General features: G+C 40.7%; 1 protein-coding gene across 5 annotated transcripts in view; it reads right to left on the bottom strand.

Moving 5' to 3' along the window:
- Positions 1-6690: 6690 nt before the first annotated feature.
- The window catches only part of celf5a (cugbp, Elav-like family member 5a), a 324659-nt gene continuing 307768 nt past the window's right edge, over positions 6691-23581 (bottom strand). For 3 of the 5 annotated variants that reach the window (XM_061778627.1, XM_061778631.1, XM_061778629.1), the window contains exons 10-13: positions 22453-22551; positions 20031-20174; positions 15874-16046; positions 6691-15567 (exon numbers count right to left, since the gene is read on the bottom strand). In XM_061778627.1, the coding sequence (XP_061634611.1) occupies positions 15919-16046; positions 20031-20174; positions 22453-22551 (371 nt within the window). In that variant the 3' untranslated portion in view covers positions 6691-15567; positions 15874-15918. The remainder of the gene's footprint in view (positions 15568-15873; positions 16047-20030; positions 20175-22452; positions 22552-23581) is intronic. The other 2 variants (XM_061778628.1, XM_061778632.1) reach the window with 1 other exon arrangement.

Here is a 23581-nt window from a genome sequence, read left to right as displayed (position 1 = left end):
TTCTACCAATATACTCACTATTTCTCCTCTGGACGTGTCCAAACCATCGAAGTCTGCTCTCTCTATCTTTGTCTCCAAAACATCGAACCTTGGCTGTGCCTCTGATGAGCTCATTTCTAATTTTATCCAACCTGGTCACTCTCCTCAACATCTTCATTTCCGCCACCTCCAGCTCTGCTTCCTGTTGTCTCTTCAGTGCCACTGTCTCTAATCCGTACATCAAGGCTGGCCTCACCACTGTTTTATAAACTTTGCCCTTCATCCTAGCAGAGACTCTTCTGTCACATAACACACCTGACACCTTCCTCCACCCGTTCCAACCTGCTTGGACCAGTTTCTTCACTTCCTGACCACACTCAGCATTTCTCTGGACAGTTGGACAGTTGTCCAAGTATTTCAAGTCCTCCACCCTTGCTGTCTCTTCTCCCTGTAGCCTCACTCTTCCCCCACCACCCCTCTCATTCATGCACATATATTCTGTCTTACATCATGGTCCACGGGGATTCCAGTCTAACCTCATCTGTCACCCTATCCATCACCACTGCAAACAGGAAGGGGCTCAGGGCTGATCCCTGAACTTTCTGCCACTGTACCTGTCCAAAATGGCTGTCGGCTAAAATCATGTTATTAAGGGCTTTGTTACTTCTATATATGTGCTCATGTCTTTTTTAGTTTTGAGTTTTTGGTAAAGATCAGGAGAGACAGAGTCAATTTCACCACAAGGTGCCTTTGAGACTTCCCCATTTTACTGCCCAAAATCTGAGATTTTGACCATATTAATTGTATTAAGATGTGATGCTGTTAGAAATGCATAATGGTTAAGCTCTCATACTTAAATAAATAGTATAGAGAGGTATTATCAGCCACTTACAATAAGAGAATTTAAAGTTTCATTATTCTGCTACATTTTCATGATGACTGAGTGCTTCTGATGAGGATCCCAAAAACGCTTCATTGTGATAGTGACTCACAATGCAAAGACAGATGAAATGCTTTGTTTTAACACCTGCAGCTACTGTACTAGTGTGTAAGCACTTCGTTAGCAATCAAAATGGTTAGCACTGAGTTGTATCGCAGGCGAATACCTCATAGTGTTTGAAATGAAATTTACAACCATAAACAAGCGACACAAATGCAGTCAATTCTTCTCTTTGACATAATTTTCAGAGGGTTTTAAACATGTTTGTGGACCCTTTGAGAATGTGTACTGAACCATTCGGCTTGGTAGAAAGAAAACTATGAAGAACTTCCACATACAGTATAAATGCTCATTTACCCTGCCTTGACTTTCCCCGTAAACAAGGACAATTACCACGCTAATGAGGTGAGGAGAAAAAAAACGCGTTGTGAGTGATTGATATTCTCAATAGGGAAATTAATTTGATATTAATAGAGCACTTGGCAAGATAAATAGATAATGGCGTGTGAGTCTTCTTGATTGATGGCTGCCTTTATGCCAGGTGCGAAAGAAATAATTATGGAAATGGAGATTTTTTTTTTTTTTTAATTTATGGACTCACGTTCGATAATATACACGGCGTTTTCACAACACTATGGAGCGTTGGACGTGAAGTTTGGAATTTAAACTGAATTTTCATAGAAAACGCCTCAAAATAGCAGAAACCCTCCTCCCCCCACCCCCCCCAAAAAAAACTATTATTATTATATCAACATTTCATAAGATGTTGACTTTTTATCAGGTAAACATTTGTATGGCAACTGCTTGCACACGACAATTACATTTTGTTAGACGAAAATACTACGTCGGTCCAACCTTTACTTAAATTATTATTATTATTTTTTTAGCTAAATTAAAAAACAATGCACCTCACCACAGATATTTTTCAATATGCAAAAGTCTTGATGTTGCACTTGTGCATCAGCCATTACAGTGGTGTTTCGTGTTATGAGAATTAAATACGACAATAAGATAAAGATAGTCCTTCCCTGTGGTGAACTTCTGGGCCCTCATTTATCGAGCGTGCGCCGAAAGGTGTGCGTAAAGAGTGCGTATGAACATTTCCATGGAAGCTATGGGATTTATCAAGTTGCACATATGCCTCGGGATGTGCGTAAATTTACAGACCGCTCTGACCACGCGTATGCACAAAACCTTGTGATAGAACAGTCAAACTACAAATAAAACGCAATTACAGCTGGGTCACATTTCCACTTCTCTGAGTTCAAGTTCCTCAATCAATGTTGATCACGCGGTGATCAACATTTATTGTCTCTGACCTCTTTTTCGGAGAGGGAAGTCAATCCTGCATTCTTAAAAGGTTTGTTACTACCATACATGGTCAATTGGAAGCGTTTCTCAATGCAAATGAGGCTCAGAGTGCGTCAGCGTGGCAGTTTCGAATAGGTCGCATTTATCAACACACACTACTTACTGGTGTGCATGCGACAGGTGCCCACACGTTTGATAAATACAGATTGTTTTGTACTTACACACATTCTAAATTTCAGTTGTACGAACGAACTTAGAACCTGTTCGACACACTCTGATAAATGAAGGCCCTGGCCATTCGTCAACCATCTTTGTTTTGAGAATTGTTTTGCACTTACAAAAGCTTACCAGTGGGTGACGGTGTATGAGATGACACACTATGGTGACAGAAAGTATTCAGACCCCCTTAAAATTTTCAGTCTTTGTTATATTGCAGCCATTTGCTAAAATCATTTAAGTTCACTTTTTCCACATTAAAGTGCACAGAGCACCCCATATTGACAGAAAAAACCCCAGAACTGTTGAAATTTTTGCAGATTTATTAAAAAAGAAAAACTGAAATATCACACAGCCATAAGTATTCAGACCCTTTGCTTAGTATTTAGTAGAAGCACCCTTTTGAGCTAATACAGCCATGAGTCTTTTTGATAATGATGCAACAAGTTTTTCACAGCTGGATTTGGGGATCCTCTGCCATTCTGTCAGGTTGGATGGTGAACGTTGGTGGACAGCCATTTTCAGGTCTTTCCAGAGATGCTCAATTGGGTTTAAGTCAGGGCTCTGGCTGAGCCATTCAAAAACGGTCACAGAGTTGTACTGAAGCCACTCCTTCGGTATTTTAGCTGTGTGCTTAGGGTCATTGTCTTTTTTGAAGGTGAACCTTCGACCTAGTCTGAGGTTCTGAGCACTCTGGAGAAAGTTTTCGCCCAGGACATCCCTGTACTTGGCCACATTCATCTTTCCTTCGATTGCAACCAGTCGTCCTGTCCATGCAGCTGAAAAACATCCCCACAGCTGGAAACTTTCCGTACCTACTGTATATCTATATACACACTAATTACATAATAGAAATCAGCTGTCTGTCTGATGAACAACTTTGAAATCAACACTCGTACATATAAATGAAAACAACGTTTGAATAGCTGCCCACTGGAGTGACCAAGATGCATGAAATGGTTTGAGTTTTTTTGTTATTGTCTCTTAATAATTAAGGTAATTCCTTTTTTATTTTATGACAGTTAATTTTAACTTAAAATGGACCAGTACAAGTGAAGAAACAAATAATTGTGGCAGTTAAGACTGCTGCAAAGATGAGTTCAATTTTAATTATTTTTTTATGGGTGAAAAGATTGCAATGGACCTTAGTATCAGTATCAGGACAGATATGCTGCATTAAAATTTGCTGGAGCCTGCAGGTTAAATGGCGCATGGGATGTTGGTCAGTGGCACTTGTAAACTCATTTGGCTGTTCACGTGCGATTATGTTTGCCCCAACCCCCCCCCCAGTAAATGATCACCTTCTGTCTCTCGTGCAGCTCCTGATAACGGCCATAACACCTCCATAACCTTCTCGCCCAAACATCCTGCCTAATGATGCACTGATTGTTACACTTGGCACACAACGTTTAACTTATGTGCCTTGTTAAGTGAGTCACCACTGCAGAACAGAGTGGGAACATACTCATTTTTCAGGCCTTTGTGTGCGTGCGTGTGTGTGCGTGCGTGTGTAGGGAGCTCCAACTCTCTCCCAGCGCAGGCTCCCTCATCCCTGACCAACTCCATGTGTCCACCCAGTAATCAAAGTGACAGCCAGTAAGTGGACATATCTCACCTACTGGCTCACACCACAATGTGCTTGCTGACCTACATATCACATCAAGCGCTCTTTGGCAACTGCGACGCGGGCGGGAGGAGGGTTAGGTTGTGATTGATTATGATTGGATGTTCTATATTAATAAACACGCAGCACTGTCAGCATTCAAACTCTTAACTGTCATTAAATTGAACCACATACAGGTATGTTGTACCATCGCAATATCAATGATGGCATTTAAGAGTTTGACCTCCACCGAGACTGAAATGTCCGAATTTGGATCAGCATCAAAGTGTGAACTTTGATCATAGTTTCTAAAAAAAAATTAAGGACAAAGATAAAATATCTTGCAACATTAATGAATGTAGTAAATACTGAATCCTTCCCTTAAACCGAGGCCAGTATTACCTAACGATTTTAATTTTGATGACAATGCATGTAATTAAAATATATATATATTTTAAAAATACAATAACTAGTAGATAAAACCTGTATCCACAACTTTATTTGGATCCGCTTGATAGGCTACCTACTGCTTGTTTGAATTTTGTGAATACGATTAATACTTCCATCCATCCATTTTCTTTTTCCGCTTATCCTCACTAGGGTCGCGGGCTGCTGGAGCCTATCCCAGCTATCTTCAGGCGTGAGGCGGGGTACACCCTGAACCGGTCGCCAGCCAATCACAGGGCACATATAAACTAACAACCATTCGCACGTACGTTCACACCTACAGGCTATTTAGAGTCCTCAATCAACCTACCACGCATGTTTTTGGGATGTGGGATGAAACCGGAGTGCCCGGAGAAAACGGGGAGAACATGCAAACTCCACACAGGCCGGGCCGGGATTTGAACCCAGGTCCTCAGAACTGTGTGGCAGAAGCTCTAACCAGTCGCCCACCGTGCCACGTGTTCAATCAAACCAAATCATCATTTAATGATGGTCTGCTAGCTTAATACAGACAACTCATGAATATGGAAGAACACAGCTTTTGAAGTGTCTGATGTGCAACTTTGACCTGCATAATGCCTGAATATTGTAATTACATACATATATATATACAGTGGGTACAGAAACTATTCAGACTCCTTAAAAATGTAGCTTTTTTATATTGCAGCCAAAAATTGAGTAGACACCTAGCGACTGCATGATTTTTTATAAGTAGGTGAAAACAATGAATTGCATTAATGAAATGAAATTCTGGATCCACACATTTATCCACCTCTGGTAGATACCCATTGACTGCATATTCCTGAATATTGTAATTCATATTTATGCATTTTAAATGAAGAACATTGTTGAAATTATAAAAAATGAAAAATATTTTTCAGATCTCACCTTCTGCATTACCTGACTTTAATCGTTTCGATTTTGAAAATATAGAAATGTATGCCTTTTTTTCAAAGGAGAAGGACCTAAAAATGTTTTGCAACATTAACAAAAATGGAAAAAGAAACCCTTAAACCATAATTTATCTACATTCGCTACAGTATACACCCACCTGCCCAAATGCATATTGAAATGTGAATAAACAAAACATGCATCCACACTGATATCTGGATCTGCCCCTGCATTTTCCTTGGTTAAGCACTTTTAGCATAATGCTAACAAACAGCGACGATAACGTAACCTCCTTTACGGGACATAAACATCTGGCCGTATTAGTGTTTTATTTGTATTTACATAGTCACAAAACTTTTAACAACCGTTCCCCCTGGAAATGCTCGGAAATTAAGCAGCTGCATAATAAATCCCACTAAGTTACGACAATTTGCAATTCACTCCCTCAACAAAGGCAACATTATACCCTAATTTATAATATCCCAAAACGAGGGGCTGCGCAAAGGCCGAGACGATAAGAGTTTATCAGGAGGGGATTGATTTCCATTAAGTGATTGTAATAAAGATGAACTGCGTGCTGACCAAGAGCCACACTTTGTGGTAAATGGGACCATTTATTTCATGAGCCACTGGCTCTACGCTGTGTTTTTTGGCCTCCCAATCAGCAGTAACCTCATTATTAATCAATGACATCATCAGTGTTCAATCACAGGATGGTGGTGTGTGGGGGGGTGTATTTAGAATGCAAAATTTCATCTAAACAGATTTTAAAAAGACCAGTTTTTAAAGTGAGAGCAATAATTATAATGCATTTTATGAGAAGGGGAAAGAGTAATGTCATCTTGGTTGTGAAGACTTTTTTTTGTCCACTTACAATGGCTGACCAGTGGGTGGCAGTGTATGGGACGACACAAAAGTGTCTACTGTAGTTACTGATGTGCAACTTTGGCATTAAGAATCAGGACTATAGAAGAAAATAGCTTTTCAATAGCTGTTCACTGTAGTGACTGATGCGCAAATTTGACATCAAGATGTATCTATCAAAGAAGACAGCTTTAGAATAGCTGTTCTGTGTAGTGACTGATGCACAACTGACATTCATACGTTGGCATATAGAAGAAAACAACTTTCGATTAAATCCTCACTGCAGTGACTGATGTGCAGTTTTGAAGCGATCACTATGCATGAAATGAATGTTTATCAAATTTATTTTTTTCTTGTTCATATTTGTATGACAGCCCCAAAACATATGTGCACACGCACACACTCCGAGTGACTCAAACAACACACAAAAAACATCCAGTTTGATTTTTTTTAAATTTATTGTAAAATTGGAAAAAAAGGAGAGAAAGAGAGAAAAAGCTGCAATAAACATTTCCTTATTTTTTTTAATACACATCTTTATCATACCTTGGACTGCAAATTAAATCACTTTCAAATAAATAAATGAATAAACAGATAAATAAATAAATAAATAGACAAATAAATAACATTTTACATACTTGATTGACAATTAATTATAAAATAATTAATCATCAGTCATGAATATGAAGTCATCTAAGCAGCAAGTCTTAAGAAATTTCAGCGAGGGCAGGAGGGAATGTTTGTTTGGTATCTCAGGCTAATAATCATAATCATAGTAATAATAATACAGAACGTGTTTTTTTTTTTTACTCCTTGTATATCATATATATATAAAAAAGATACTGCTTTTCCCCTGTCAGTTGATCCATGCTGTACTGACACCGCCACAAAAACAGGTGGCAATTAATTATTAAAAAAAGAAAACATAAGGAAGAAACATACAACCTGTAAACAGCGTTTGCCCTTCCACGTTTACATATTAGTACAGAGTTGCCTCTATTGCCCCCTGTAGGTCAGTGAAGTGTACTCCACAGACTTCATCTTATTCCTTTGTTTGCTTTGTGCTGACAAACCAGAATATCTTGAGAGAGCAAATCTGTTCACCACCCGCCCCTCCACCCGTTACAAACCCTCACCCATATGTAAGCCCGCCCCACAAAGAAAGGTCCTGTGCTGATTTTCCATAATATACAGATTCTCATATTTAGAATAAGCTACTATCCTTAGCAAACCAACCATCTTGTTTTTGTAGTACCATGATTCATAATCTTAAAACCCACCCAGCCCCTGTTGAGCATGCTCAGAGATTGAAAAGGGCACTAAATGTGGAACATGAAAGAATGAAACGATGGGAAAACAAGACCAAATCATGAATGGACCCTCGCACTCCCATGTTGAAATTGGGAGGTGCGCTAGATGGAGGACTGGATGAGCATTTACAGAGTTGGAAGGCAATCGGAACATCAGGAGCCAAGTTACTGCGTGCATAAATTTCTGTCAGAAGTGGACGCTTGTGAATCTTGCACGGCGGGACGTTTGGTCAAGATCTGACCTTGTGGAACTGAGTTATGAGAGTTGAGCTGTCAAACTGCGCTGCCATGCTCCACCAACCAGCAGTGATGAAAACTCTGTGTTGTGATGTTTGGTAATTTAGCGTCATTGATACGATGGTGCCTTGAGATTTAGTTTAATTCATCATAACTCAAAACAACCCCAAAAATTCTGGGTGTTTATAAATCAGGAAAATAGCACTCTGTGCTTTATTAAAACATAGTGATTACATAATTAAATACAATGCAAAGATTTAACCAGTTTGTGCATCATGAATAATTAATTCTGCGGCTCCTTCTGCTCTGCGTGCCTAGGCCACCGGGGAGCAATATATCACAGACATGCCGATATACAACTGAGCTCAGTCAACTGCAGTACTATTAGTCATTTGTTCGCGGAAGATCAAGAAAATATGCTATCATATCATATTGTCTGTCGAACTGTGTTGCTCCACTGTTAGTGTTTAAGTATCAGTTGCTCAAAGGATTACAACACTGATTCTATTTGTTAGCCTATTTATCTAGCTTTTTTTTTTTTTTTTTTGCATTGTTTGTTAGCATTAGGTCAAGCGGACCTCAACTGGGAGTGCCAATATACAGCTTGAAGCTTCTTTTTTTGAAGAATTGTTCCCTATCTGCCAAACTGCTGCTTCTTGTGTCGTGAGTTGGGTTCACTAGCACCATTCAGTGCTTGTATCTCAAAATTGCTTGCAAGTCAAAACTCGTAATTAGGGACACTTATATCTCAAGGCAGCACTGTCTATGGTTCAAATTTGGTAGCAATCGCAAGTCTTTTTCAAGCACCCTAGGAAATGGCCAAAATTACCTCTTCTAATCCAAAATGGCTGACCTCTTGTGTCTTTTCAGGCATTTTGTGGATCTACTACTGATAGACATGGCCACAAATTACATGTTGCTAATTGAAAGTAGCTTCGGGGGCTGAATTTTCCAGATTTCCGAGGGGCGCTCAGGAGCCAATTTTTGAGGGTCACTCTCGCCACTCTTACCAAACATAATTTTTAACAAGGATGAACGTCTGCAAAAATTGTTGCGTTTTTTTTTTTTTTTTTTTTTTAGTATGCGAATGCGTTCATAGCAATTTATGAGAGCGATTTACTTGGCCGAAGAATTGCAAGAAAACAGAGAAAGAGAGCAATTTCAAAAGGCCCTTAAAACCTGTTACAGCATAGTGAGTCTTTCCACCTTTGCTCGTTCCACTATTACAACAACTGATGTGCTTCCATCATTTCCTTGCTGCAACATACATGACGATGCGTCTCCCCTCCGCTGTGTTCATTTGTGTTTCGATCAAATTTCGTCTGCCAGCCCGCCCCGCCACCCGACCCCCCTAACTCATTACATTTCAGCCACACACAGCTGGCGTCTTCAATTTGCATTAGCCGAGCTGTTGTGAAGGCCAAATTTAATTAGATTTTAATAATTCACACCACTCTATGGCAGAAAATCCCATAAGCAAAACAAACAAAACAAAAAAAAAATAAAAAATATATTTTTTTCCAGTATTTACAAGGCCTCGTATGGCTGGGAGAAAAAAAAGGAGGGCATCTATCACAGCTTCACTTGACATTAACAGTAACGGGAACTCACCGGGGAGCCTGAAAGCTACAGTACCTGCTTCCCATAATGTTATACTATGTTACAAAAAAACATATATTGACAAGAAATACTGGGCTTTCTCATATACTGGGTAGGGGTGGACGACTGGTCACAGTTCTGAGGACCGGAGTTCAATCTCCGGCCCCGCCTGTGTGGACTTTGCATGTTCCCCCCGTGGGTCTTCTCCGGGCACTCCGGTTTCCTCCCACATCCCAAAAAACAATAATTGGCTACAACCAGCAACTAGTTTGCTGTGTAAAGAAGACCAACGTGACATCAGCTGTGGGAAGTTGAGCTAACGCACAAGCTAATACCTGAAAACAGAACCTCAGAACATTCTATTAGAAATTATACATTTTGGCTGTTATTTTTTTCCATACGCTCTTCAACACTACGCAGGGAACTTTATTATAACAAGTCTCCACGCTTTAATTAATCTGAGAGACTGTTTACGTGATCCGGTAGGTGCTGCTGTTTTGGCTAGCAACTGTACATGAACATTCGGTTCTGGAATTGCCAGTAAAAATAATCTTTAATAGCACACAGGGAACTTGTTTACAACCATGCTGTAAGATTTCACAGTTGATTCAGCTGAGAGAACGCTTACACGACTGGGTAGGTGCTGCCGTTTTGGTTAGCAACCCGATGTGAACAATAGTGTCTATCAGCTAACGTAATTACAATTAGCAAATGTTTTTTAAAAAAAAAATATTTTCACCGATGAATTATCTATTTTGGGGTGAAGATTATTTGTTTCAAGTGAGTTTATTGACGTGGTTTTTACTAGAGTGGAGACTGTTATTTGATTATTAAACCTTTTTCCAAATTAGTCAAATGATGATCTCAGAATCAGAATTCAGAATGATGATCTTTAAGTGATGGTATTGCCAAACATGCCATTGAGTTATTTATTTCAGGTTTCAAGTCCCCATTAGAAAGAACTACTTACAATTTTACACTCAAAATAAAATGTAATCTGGTAAATAAAAGAACAACAATTAGAGAAGGCAGGCTGCTTTATGGAGATAGAAAAGGATTAAAAACACACACAGAGACCGATCGAAATGCAAACAGCCAATTAAAAGCCTATTTCATTTTGGAAGTTACATCTTTGCGCATCTTGGCTATGATGTGACGCTAGTTTAGATATATGGCGGCCATGCGTGACCGGCAATTAATGGTAAGCGCTCATTTTGTCTGCAGCAGCTGTTGGCTGATTCACCTACAGGCCTGCCGCTGTCTAATTGATGGATCATTTTGCTCTTAATTTGACCTCCTAAGGCTGCTAATGCCCGGCTGTGTACGAGCTCTCATGGCACCATTATACCCTCTGCGGAGAGAATACAGCTGCTCTTCGGTAGAGAACAACTCATGTAGTTGACTCTTTATACACGCTATGATCTAACTATGCAGGAGTGCACCATAAGAGACTCTATAATTGGACCCAGCAACACAGGTTTTCTCAATGTAGGCTTCCTAACATATTAATGCTTTTTGTGTCTTTAAAAAAAATAAAAAATAAAATTCTGTTGTATAATTTCCTTAATCGCAGGGGTGTCAAACTCCTTTTTGTCACGGGCCACATCGTAGTTATGACTTCCCACGGAGGGCCGCTACGACTGTGAACCCATATAAATGAAAGACTACCTCATATACTGTAATTACATACAGTATACACAACACATTGATGAAAAACAACTTTTGAAATCAGAAGCCTATAAAACATGTTTTTCAACTATTACATTTCTTTTCAAAGGGGGATTGCTAACAAAAAAATGCTTGCGAATATCCCAATCGTATTAAACCAGAACAAAATTAGCAAATTTGATTTGCTTTCGCGGGCCACATAAAATTATGTGGCGGGCCGGATCTGGCCCCCGGGCCACCAGTTTGACACCTGCGATCAAGAGGTCCAGGATTTGACCCATCACAATCCTTCATATAAGCAGTTTTATCATCATGGCTTTATGAGCAAATGAGCACTAATCTAGCATTGCACAAGTTTTCCTTCTGTCAGAAACAAAGTGGAAACGCTGGACTGGTCACCAGCCAATCACAGGGCACATATAGGAAAACAACCATTCAGACTAACTTTCATACCTATGGACAATTTAGTCTTCAGTGACCCGAACATGCCATGTTTTTGGAACATGGGAGGAATTCTGAATTTTGAATGCCTGAGGTGAGATTCGAACACCAATCCCTAGAAATGTGAGGCAGACATGCTAACCACTAGTGCGCCGTGCTGCCCTCACTGAAACATACATTAAAGTGGTGCCTTGAAATATGAGTTACCCGACTGACGGGTTTTTTCAAGATACAAGCGCTTCTGATGCTTTTTTGCTTCGACTTGCAAGCGCAAACTTGAGATACAAGCGCTGTATGGTGGCAGTGAACTCAATTCACTTCACAATAAGCAGATGTTTGGTAAATAATGAACAATTCATCAAGCTTCAAGCTGTTTAATGCCACTCCCCGTTAAGGTTTACTGTAGGGCTGCATAAGATTTTGTTTGAACGATGTACGTGTGCGCAACAGTCACATCGCAGGGTCTGCTGCAATGTTGGTGTACTGTAATATACAGTGAATCAACTGTAATATTAAAAGTGACCAGCAGAGGGACTTGTTTGGACATGCTCAAAAGATTAAAATAATTTACACGTGCTGCAATTCCTATTTCACTCTTCAGAATGAAACTAGGCAGGCACACGGCAGCTGTGTGAGTAACCGCGGTGCGTTCAGAGACACTGAATGTGTTTTTTTGTAATACAGTACATAATTGTAAAAATGAACTCCTAGGTAAATTGTTATTTGTATCAGAATGCTTAAGTTAAAACACTCTACGATCACACTGTGATAATATGGAATTTATTTTGTTTTGTGGCATAAAAATAGGTATAGTCACCCAGTGCTGCGAAGAATGCAAAGTTATCAATGTCCTTTCACCATTGTTCCTGTCATACTGTGTTGCGTGTTTCCGTTGGCACATTCAGGACAAAAGTCCTGTTTTGTTTTAATACCTCATTTTAAAAACGCCCTTCAAGCAACACGTTTTTCCTCATCTTTTTGAGATTATAGGATGAAAGCTGCAGTTGGCTACTAGTATAGACTGAATGGGTGGTCATCCCACTCAAGAGGTTCCATGGTTAGAATATAGTAGGAGTCATTATCTGTCCCTCGAGGTACAAATGAAAGCCGTTGGTCTGAAAACTATTACTTATTTACTACAAATAATGTATCTTTGTTGCTCTATCTATGCCAGCGACGTATAGTGACAGGCAGAACAATTAAATGCTCTTCCACCAGATGGCATAAGGTCCAATTCAACTGTGTGTCCACATGTTGCCATTCATAAACAGAATAATAGCTTTGTGTTCAACTACACAGGCCCATATTTCACACTAAGTAAATTTGTGAGTAAACTGAGACTAGCTCATCGTCAGTACAGTATATATACTTTTTGTGACATTTTTATGTGTTGACATGCGTGGGATTTTTCGCAAGTAATAGATACAGTATATGTCTTGGCCACTAAAGGTCACGAAACACGGGCTTAAAGGGTACCAAGTGACAAGACTGTACTTTTTTCTCTCCCTTTTCCAAACAGTTTCTGTCAGTTCTTTGCGAAGTCAGTCTTCCGATTATTGATTTGGAGACATCTATGTTGCAACAAACGACAGAAACGACAACTGTATCCACCAACCATGAGAGAAAAGTGAGCTCCATCAAGCCAAATTTATAATTGATTGCACATATTTCGCCACCCCCCCCCCCCCTCCCTCCCCATCTGATCAATATTACCATCATCCTCATTACGCAGCCCTGGGAACTGATGGCTCCTATTAAGAGTGAGAGATATGCTGGCACCCGGAGGCGAGGCGACAGGGGAGGACGCTCTCCCCGCTGCGAGCAGCTGGAGAGGCTTGGCAGCAGGAGAAGGCGCGACCCGCGCTGGCACTGCCTTGGCTCGACAGTGGCGACGATGTTTACAACCGCTGTCATGTTCATTTGTATATTTTTATGAAGACGTTACAGACACTGCGCTGTTTTACTGCGGCGCACGTGCGGCTCAGCCGGATGGCACTTTTAGCACACTGCTTTACGGTCAGATTATCTGGAATATCAAGGCTTTAATGATGCAACAAAAGGAAGAAAGTAAGGTAGGAAGGAAGGAAGGGAAAAAGCATGATGGATAAAGTGAAGAGCAGCCGCCGTATTGCTCTTGTGAAGTAACAAAGTACAAATACTGAAGTAGATTTTTCAGCTACTGACAACTTTTTAGGTCTACTCCCTACATTGGAAAACAGATATCTGTAATTTCTTCTCCTTAATTTGTCAAAATAGGCTTGTTACTTTTGTCAACCTCCGCAGATGACGACACGATGGGAAAAAAGACATTAACAGAGATAAAGTCAACCACAGTTGACAACACATACAGGTAAGATTAGCTGATTTAGCATTTTTGTTTTTCAATTCATGTTACCAAAGTTATGGCAACACTACACTCATATCATGTACGGGTAATCCTCACAAGGTGATTTGAAGGCAATGTGTGTGTTTGGCGAGTGATGGTTTTGCATAATGATGGCTTGTTCGCCTAACTGAGATAAAGACACACTTTTTAACAATTTGTCTCCAGACAAATGAACTGACCCATTGCCGGAGCCATTTTTCTTGCAAAAATGATCCTTCGGTATCATGAAAAAAATTCTCTCTTGATTCTTTAGTGATTCGAAAAGTGTGGTACGAGTACCACTAATGGTTTACGCTTAACTTCAATATATTTGCATTTAATCTTTAAGAACTGTTTGTTTTTAAACATTTATGTACATGTTTTATTTAATGTTTATGTGCAATACACTTTAATTGGCTGATTATCTAAGTACAGTATTTTTTATCATCCAATATTTAAGCACAGTACAAATGTTAAAGCTGCATAATGTTCCAGTGGCTTATGATAATATTGAATATACATTTTAGAAATAAAACCTCTGTCTCGTTTTTTGATGAACATTTAGGTCCAGTGATCTGCTGTATTTTAATGTTATTCATAATGGTGGTACTTGGTGCGAAGTATTTTTTCAGGTGGTACTTGCTGTAAAACATTTCAGAACCACTGCTTAAGTTAGTTTGTTGTAAAATTAATTACACAGCAGCTTTTTGGCATCTTTAAAAATTGAAGTTTTGCACAAAATCACCAACGGCTGGTTTTCCACAATATCAATATGGCGACTTATTTGTGATTTTATTTTCACAATAAATTAAAATGACATGAATAATGAAGATGAACTTATGCCCATTACAATACCTATCCCACATATTCTACGCCACTAAAATTGTATAGCTAATTCTTTTCATGTTTTCGTTTTAATATTCTCAAACCCATTAGTTATGAAAAAAACCCATTCTTTTTCTTTTTTTTCTTTCAACCTGAAGCAATTTTAAATTATTTTATTTTTTTTACCTTAATATCATTAGTAGTACTGCTGTCTCATGAATTAATACGATGCGTTACTGTTTCTGAACAATACAAATGTGTTTGGTCCTTTGGTCCCTTTTTTGGGGTGAAAGATTCTCAGTTGTACTGTTGCTAACGGAAACCTCAGTGACTCCTCCAGGGCTGGTGGCGCCGCACTTGCTGCGAGACGACACAAGAAAAAGAGGGAGAAGAAGAAAGACGGTCTTTCCGCCTCCCATCTTTGCCTTTTGTGAACCCTCATTTGTCCAAGGAGCAGTAAAGCCACAAGCGCATCTCTCACTTATATATATGTGTATAGAATATGTATATAGAAATCTATTTGTTGTTGCTGCTTTTTCCTGTTTGTTAGTTTGTTGCTTCGTTAACAATTCAAGTTTCAACAAGAAAAAAAAGTTCTGTTGATCAAGTCTTTTTTGTTTCATTTTTTCCAGTTTTTTTTCCTTCCTTTTCTTTCCTTTCTCACACTGTGCCATCTGTTAGCGTCCCTGGCGACGCGCCTCCTCGTCTCGTTCCGCCACTTACATCTTCATAAGTAAATGCTGATATGTCTTCCCAAAGAAAAAAATCCTTACGTTTTGATTTTTTTTTTTTTTTAAAAACATATGTTGCTTTCCGAGGAAAAAAAGAAGAGATAAGCCCCTCCGAAATATCTTCACGTGTCGTCTAAAACCTGAAAAATAGAGCAGTTATCAGATTGGATTGCTTGTCAATTTCTTCAGCGTTGAAGGCTTTAATATGGCCTTATTACATCAGCATAATGGTCTTCAGATGGCTAACCCAAACTGTCATAGCGATTGATCTTTGTCACTCATGACCCCGGCAGAGTTTCTCATAATTAAAATGCCGGCTGGCTGCTCTGCATGCAAAAAGATGGGAAAATTCTGCACCTAAACGTATTATTGGCAATCGTATTCTGAAACATTTTAGGTCTACATATATCTCTGCCTCGCTGTTTGTTTGTGCAGGTGTAGCGTACCTGTGCTGCTGCTGCTGCTGCGGTGAATACTAAAGGTAGGCGGTGTCAGTAAGGGCGGCTGGCATCCTTCGGTCTCTTTAGCTGGACTTTCAACCTCTTCATGCCAATCTGAAAGCCATTCATGGCCTGGATAGCTGCCTGTGCACTGGCGGGGTTGTCGAAGCTCACAAAGCCTGTCCAAAAAATATATATATATTTTTTAAAGTGAACAAGGTGGTTAACCAAGACATACTGTATACACACACAGTACCTCGTACATCATTGGACGATGGTTGAAAGAAGAATGAAGACAACAGTGTTTTTGAAGTGATTTGCTCTATGTTTCTCTAACCAATTCAAAACAAGAGTCCATGCTATAATCTGTCTAATAGATTATGGATGTGGTCAAGACTAATTGCAGCTAGCAAACAACCAAACCAATCTTTACTAATGCTTGTTACCAAACATCTGGATCACGCAAACCCAACCAATGAAATATTAAAATCAAGGTCAGTTATGAGGCATATTCTTGGTCTCAGCCCCTAATTGAATTATAAAAAAAAATCTGTCACTGTCAGATTGAAAAACAAAAAACAAAATAATGAGTCACTTTTTTTATTTTTGACTGACAATTGTAAATGGAAAGAACAAATGATACACAGATTACGGGCCAAAAGACTCAATTTGACTTTAAACCCGGAGGTTTGGTAACGAGCATTAGTGAAGATAAGTTAGCTGCCACAATCAGTTCAGACCATGACCATGATCCATTAGCCAAATTATATCAAGGACAAATGTGTTTGAAGAGTTCTTGTAATTGGTTACTTGAATTACGTCCCACATGAAAGCTACAGTATGCTGTTTGTCTGATTGCTTATATTTTCAACTTATTCATGTCTGCATGGAACACCACATGTTGACTAGTGGCGGCACGGTGACCGACTGGTTAGAGCGTCAGCCTCACAGTTCTGAGGAGCGGGGTTCAATCCCTGGCCCCGCCTGTGTGGAGTTTGCATATTCTCCCCGTGCCTGCATGGGTTTTCTCCGGGCACTCAGGTTTCCTCCCACATCCCAAAAACCTGCATGGTAGATTGATGGAAAACTCTAAATTGCCCGTAGGTGTGGATGTGAGTGCGAATGGTTGTTTGTTTGTATGTGCCCTGCGATTGGCTGGCAACCAGTTCAGGGTGTACCCCGCCTCCTGCCCGATGAGAGCTGGGATAGGCTCCCGCGACCCTAGTGAGGAGAAGTGGCTCAGAAAATGGATGGATGGATGGATGTTGACTAGTAGACTTGGAGCAAATCACTTCAGCAATAGTTTATTTTTCAATTTTATATTTTTGATCTGAGCCAAAACATTTATTCATGAAAATCATGCATAATCTGGGTCCTCTTCATTTTTTTTTGGATTCCCAATTAAAAATGGAAAGAACAAATGATACGCAGATTATAAATGATCAATAGTCCTCTTTGTAAGGGCAAACTTTTTATTTGTTCAGATTGTGCAAGTGTACCGAATTAATATTGGTGAGTGTGTTTCAAAACGACTTTGCCTGAGACACAACCCCCTTGAAAAAGCTCCCCCACCATACCTCCCACCCCCGCATACTAACCTGCACTAAACATCCTGTTTCCATCATGTGCAAAAATCAAGCCTTGAGAAGTCAGTGACCAGAAACTGCAGTGGAGTGTGTCTCCGCTTGATGCGCTCCCCCGTGTCTGGGGTGCCATTAGGAACACTCGGTGACCCGTGAAAAACAGCAGGAGTTTTTACTCGTCCTCCCCAGCCACCTGGGAGACGAGTCTGCTCGGCTCCCGCTTGGCCCATTAGGGCGAAAGATGGGTGGCGAGGATGCGCGGATATACCGCGGAGGAAAGGGAGGTGGGCGGGAGGATGGGGGAAAGGAGGCGATTTGTGCTTGAGAGCAAAGACGGCACTGGAGCCGCTTCCTGGCATGCTCTCGCCTCCATTCCCCAGCCCCTAAGTAAATCCAGCATTCTCCACCAGTCCCTTTCCCACAGTAACCAGCGAAGGCAGGATATTGTCACAACTGTGTGCACTTTCATTTCTAATGAGGTTGAACGACTTCAGATTTTTTTGTAGTCAATGCTAAGGTGATCATAGTCGAGTTGATGTCGACTCATCGATGAAGTCATTTATATTTTTTCAGTTCTCACCTGGCTATCACTGCAAGAGTTTGCAGTAAGCCACCAAATACAGACTGACTCTCAGTCACCCCAGCCCCTGCCTCATGTCACCTTGCATGCCTCGCAGACAGTCGGTATACTGTAACTCTTAACTCCAATTCATGTAACACAGCTGCAGGGTTGCTACTCTCTACAGTACTATAGTTAAAAAAAATAGAATAAAATAAATCACAGGTAGTGTGACCGTGCTACCGATCGTGTTGCGTGGATTCTTGCAAGAGTTCTGTAAGTTCCGACTGTCTATGAGGCGGTGAAGGTGTCTGAGTGTGACTTCTGATTGGATGATTAAGTCAGTGGGTGGACAAACTGGAAGGATGAAGAGCTTACTGTCTGCAGGATCAAAGCAAGCAAAGCACTAGTTGGAGTTTTTTTTTTTTGGGGGGGGGGGGGGGGGCGTAGTTACGGCTGATATTGTCCATTCATTTTTACGAAAAAGAGGTTGTTGATCGACCAACGCCCACCCTCGTTTCATCGTCTAAGCAGACATTACAGTCTCTGTCTTTTCTCTGTTCCAGAAGGGCGTTTGGTGAATTTGCTAAGTGAGGATTTCGCTGTCCGTCAGCTAGCGTTTGCGGGTGCCTTTACAGATGGGGACTTTTATTATATTTTAGGATCGACTTGCATATTTTACTAGTGACTATTTCATTTTTTTGTTAAATATTTCCAAACCCTTGAGGCACCACAGATAGTTTGCTGGGCAGACACATTACCTGTTGCTTTCAGTGAGGCATTTTTTTTGTTAATGCCAAAACGTGATTGGCAATTAATTTAACTCAGCTTTCTCAGTCTTTTTTGCCACCTGTCCCAGCTTTTTTGGAACGTGTTGCAGCCATAAAATTCGAAGTTAATGATTATTTGCTAAAAACAATAAAGTTTATCAGTTTGAACATTAAATATCTTGTCTTTGTAGTGTGTTCAATTAAATATAGGTTGAACGTGATTTGCAAATCATTGTATTCTGTTTTTATTTATGTTTAACACAACAGCCCAACTTCATTGGAATTGGGGTTGTAGTTCATTCAATGCCGTGGATGTTTATATTCGTCACCGGAATCCAACTGTTTACTGCCACCGACAAATATATTCGTCAAGTACATTTTTCAATAGGTGAGGGTGGAAAAGAATCTCGCCCAACTTGTCTGTAAAATTCAGGTTTGTAATCCAATGTAATGACTTAGAGATCCCTATAGATGGCGGCGTTGCATCGCTTTGGATTTGAGATCAGCATAGCTTTTGAGTAGAAGATAAAGATTAGGCGATTAATATCGGCTCGGTAAATCGATCATGAGGGAGCGAAATGGCAACACGGAGGTCAGAATAGTTTAGCCACTTCACACTCAAACAGAGTACGTCTATGTATGGTATAAAAAGACGGTAATAGGTAATAGAAAGTGTGTGTCATGATTGTGAGAAAAGATGACACATTTGATTGAGTCAATGAGGAACAGCATGTAAAAAAAGCCATTGACATTCAACCCGAGAAATGTGATGAGTGAGCCTCAGTCATGGCGCTTTTCTTCGTTGCATGTCTGTAATTTGTATTTTGTCATTTTATGAATTGATTGTGGCGACATGGTGGCCGACTGGTTAGCACATCTGCCTCACAGTTCTGAGGACCGGAGTTAAAATCCCGGCCCCGCCTGTTTGGAATTTGCATGTTCTCCCCGTGCCTGCGTGGGTTTTCTCTGGGTACTCCGGTTTCCTCCCACATCCCAAAAACATGCACGGTAGGTTAATTGAAGACCCTAAATTGTCCGTAGGTATGACTGTGAGTGCGAATACTTGTTTGTTTATATGTGCCGTGCGATTGGCTGGCAACCAGTTCAGGGTGTACCTCGCCTCCTGCCCGCAGTTAGCTGGGATAGGCTCCAGCATACCCACGACCCTAGTGAGGATAAGCGGTGTGGATAATGGATGAATTGATTTTCTTAGAGCCAAAAGTGACCATGTGAGCGAGTGATTGAACTCACCAAAGCACTTGCTCTGGTTGGTCGCCCGGTCCATGAAGACCTTGGATGAGATGACGGTGCCAAAGGGCAGAAACATCTGCATGAGTTCGTTGTCTCCAAACTCCTGTGGCAGGTGGTAGATGAACAGGTTACAGCCCTCCGGACCTGGAAAAAGCCATCAGATTGACTGTTGGGAATTTGCTTTCTTTTTTTCACCCTTCAGTGCACTCTTTCAGGTCGAATCCATTAAGATGAGTCATGTTCCTGGGCTGAGACATTATGAGGAGGACTCACTACATTACTGATACGTGGAAACTAGTCACTGTAACTTCTGTTGTAAGAGATTGGACAACTAAAAAAGTGCAGTGTCTGCATAACACTGATTAGCAAAGAGGGAAGTTAGTTGAAAAAATATTGCAAAGGGCAGCATCTCACATAACACCTGAACATATTATGGCATTTTACCCAACATACTGTATCTTAGGTATTGCAGATCAAAATCAATAGCGTTCCAGCACCGACGGACATCAATAACCCCAGTGAGTTTAAACGTAGGTAAGACAAAGATTTTATCTTTGACCTCAGCTATAACCTGTGTAAAATTGCATCCAAAATCAATAGGGTTTCTTCAATGACACAAAAATACCAGAAGTTTGAATTAGATTGTAAGCAATTCTGTCCAGTACTGGATTGACAAGGAAGATGTACAAATTTGGCAATTGACCAAAGCCACCTCGATGATTCCAAATCAATAGTGCTATTGCTTTGCCATATCCCAAAATGCTTGAAAAGGGTGGAACATAATTTTCTACCGGTGAAGTTTAGGAAATGTGAGGCACTGCAGCTCAGATTTGCACCACTTTGTGTTTGGCGATGTGTCCAGCCACTCTATATGCACATAGAGTATAAAGGGCTAAATCCACAAATGAAAATGTACAATGGTGCATTGCGATATGAGTGACCCAATTTCCGAGTTTATCGAGGTACGAGCCATTGTTCGGCCAATTTTTTGCTTTGACTGTGGGTTGCAGGCGTGCTGGAGCCTATCCCAGCTGACTCTGGGCAATAGGTGGGGTGCACCCTGAACTGGTCGCCAGCCAATCACAGGGCACATAGAGACAAATACTGTAACTCAGTAAAAATGGTTTGCAGATATCACTGGAGTCATTGTCAATCTTTATTTCATGTGAAGCTACTGCATGGCAATTACATAAGTATATGTACATATGTACAATTACATAATTACATACCATACATGGCTGGTCATGCTGTACCCCTCGCCCCCAAAAACGGGTGCGACCAAATCATGCGCTGATGTGACCAACTGCGCAAGTTCGTCACACCAGTGCTACCAATAGTTCAGAGCCCTGTCAGTGGTTGCTTTTACATTCTATTAATATATTTGAATTACTTTTTTTTAAGTGAGTGATTGCATTTTTTATTGAAATGTTTTAATTTATTCAATTATTCAGTAACTGTTAGTTAACATTAACGTGAATTTATTGTTCTTTATTTTTTATTTTCACATAAGCATATTAGCTTCCATTAAAACAAAAAAGTATTCTATTAACATCCAAGTCAAACTCATTTTTTGGGGAGTCGTAAAGAGGGATTAGTTTTGTCTTAAAACAACCACAGGTTAGCCCATTTAGCTGTAGCCTAACAAAAAATGCAAAACGCCATAGACGGGTGTCGCAGTGTTAGTGCTTGGATGGTTAATTGCCCGTAGGTGTGGACGTAAGTGCAAATGGTTGTTTGTTTATATGTGCCCTGCGATTGGCTGGCGACCAGTTCACGATATACCCCGCGTCTCGCCCAAAGTCAGCTGAGATAGGCACTAGCTCGCCCACGACCATAGTGAGGATAAGCGGTATGGACAATGGATGGATGGATCATGTACAATAAAAAAAAGACATTTAACCTCATCTACCAAGACCACCTTGTGGTTATTAAAATTCTAAACTAATAGGGTTGCTTTGACACATTGCTGATTTTTCACATGGATGCTGAACAAAGCAGACTTAAGCCAAATGTCCATGTAATCCCATTACTACTGTGGGTACAATTACTACCTATAAGGCAATGAGTTACTTTGCTACTATTCCCAAGCTTGAAAAAAATGCTGACATAGCACTGCTCTACACTATATATATGGATAGTTATATGTACTTTCCAACCAGGCAGTATTACTACATTACCAGTGTTTTATCACCCTCATCTTTTACATGAACTGTATCCATTTTCTGAGATGAGCTGTGAATAGTATACTGCATGTGGCCACTTTATTTATCTATTACACACGGAGAGAATGAGAGGGTAATATTCCTCTCTCGTTATATGTGCGAATGAGATGTGTACAGTGCCAAAGCAATATTGCTCTCTCATGCTCATCGTGGTTTATAAATCTAGTGCAGATGTGTAAAAAGTAATAATGTTTTCTCACCCTCACCTTCTCTCTGCTGCTGCTGTTGTTGCTGGATGACCTGGGGCGCTTGGGGCAGCGTTTGGCCAATGGGAGTCAGCGTGGTGGCTGGGTAGATCGCTACAAGGGGAGGGGAAAAGCTTGGCATGAAAATGTGGATAGCATTACAGAGGGCTAAGGTCCATAACACAACCTTAACATGTGAGCATGATGCTCCCTGGGGATATTACGAGGTACCATCTCAATAGATTACAGTAGTGGTGGGCTGTGGCGTAGTGTGGATGGCAGTGTAGGTGACTCTTTGGTGTATGTTATTGCTATTACTGTAATAAAAACGGTCTTTCTAGTTCAATCCTTGCAACAAAGAGGACAACTGCAAACGCCTATCCTTTTCAGGAAACAAACTGTCGCACAGTGTGTGAGCTTCGGCAACTACACTATATTGCCAAAAGTATTCGCTCACCTGCCTTGACTCAGATATGAATTTAAGTGACATCCCATTCTTAATCCATCCATCCATCCATTTTCTGAGCCGCTTATGCTCACAAGGGTCGCGGGAATGCTGGACCCTATCCCAGCTATCATCGGGGAGGAGGCGGGGTACACCTTGAACTGGTTGCCAGCCAATCGCAGGGCACATAGAAACAAACAACCATTCACACAAGCATTCACACACACATTCACACCTACGGCCAATTTAGAGTCCTCAATTAACCTACCATGCATGTTTTTGGGATGTGGGAGGAAACCGGAGTGCCCGGAGAAAACCCACAGGGAGAACATGCAAACTCCACACAGGCGGGGCCGGGGATTGAACCCCAGTCCTCAGAACTGTGAGGCAGACGCTCTAACCAGTCGTCCACCATTCTTAATCCATAAGGTTTAATATGAAATTGGTCCCCCCTCTGCAGTTATAACATCTTAAAACTCTTCTGGCAATGCTTTTCACAAGGTTTAGGAGTGTGTTCATGGGAATTCCATTTTTCCGGAAGAGCATTTGTGAGGTTACACACTGATCTTGGACGAGAAGGCCTGAACCTATCCTCATCATCCATCCATCCATTTTCTGAGCCGCTTCTCCTCACTAGGGTCGCGGGCGTGCTGTCATCGGGCAGGAGGCGGGGTACACCGTGAACTGGTTGCCAGCCAA

The sequence above is a fragment of the Phyllopteryx taeniolatus genome, chromosome 7, assembly GCF_024500385.1.
Source record: "Phyllopteryx taeniolatus isolate TA_2022b chromosome 7, UOR_Ptae_1.2, whole genome shotgun sequence".
Lineage (NCBI taxonomy): Eukaryota > Metazoa > Chordata > Actinopteri > Syngnathiformes > Syngnathidae > Phyllopteryx > Phyllopteryx taeniolatus.
This window is presented reverse-complemented; position numbering and strand designations above follow the sequence as displayed.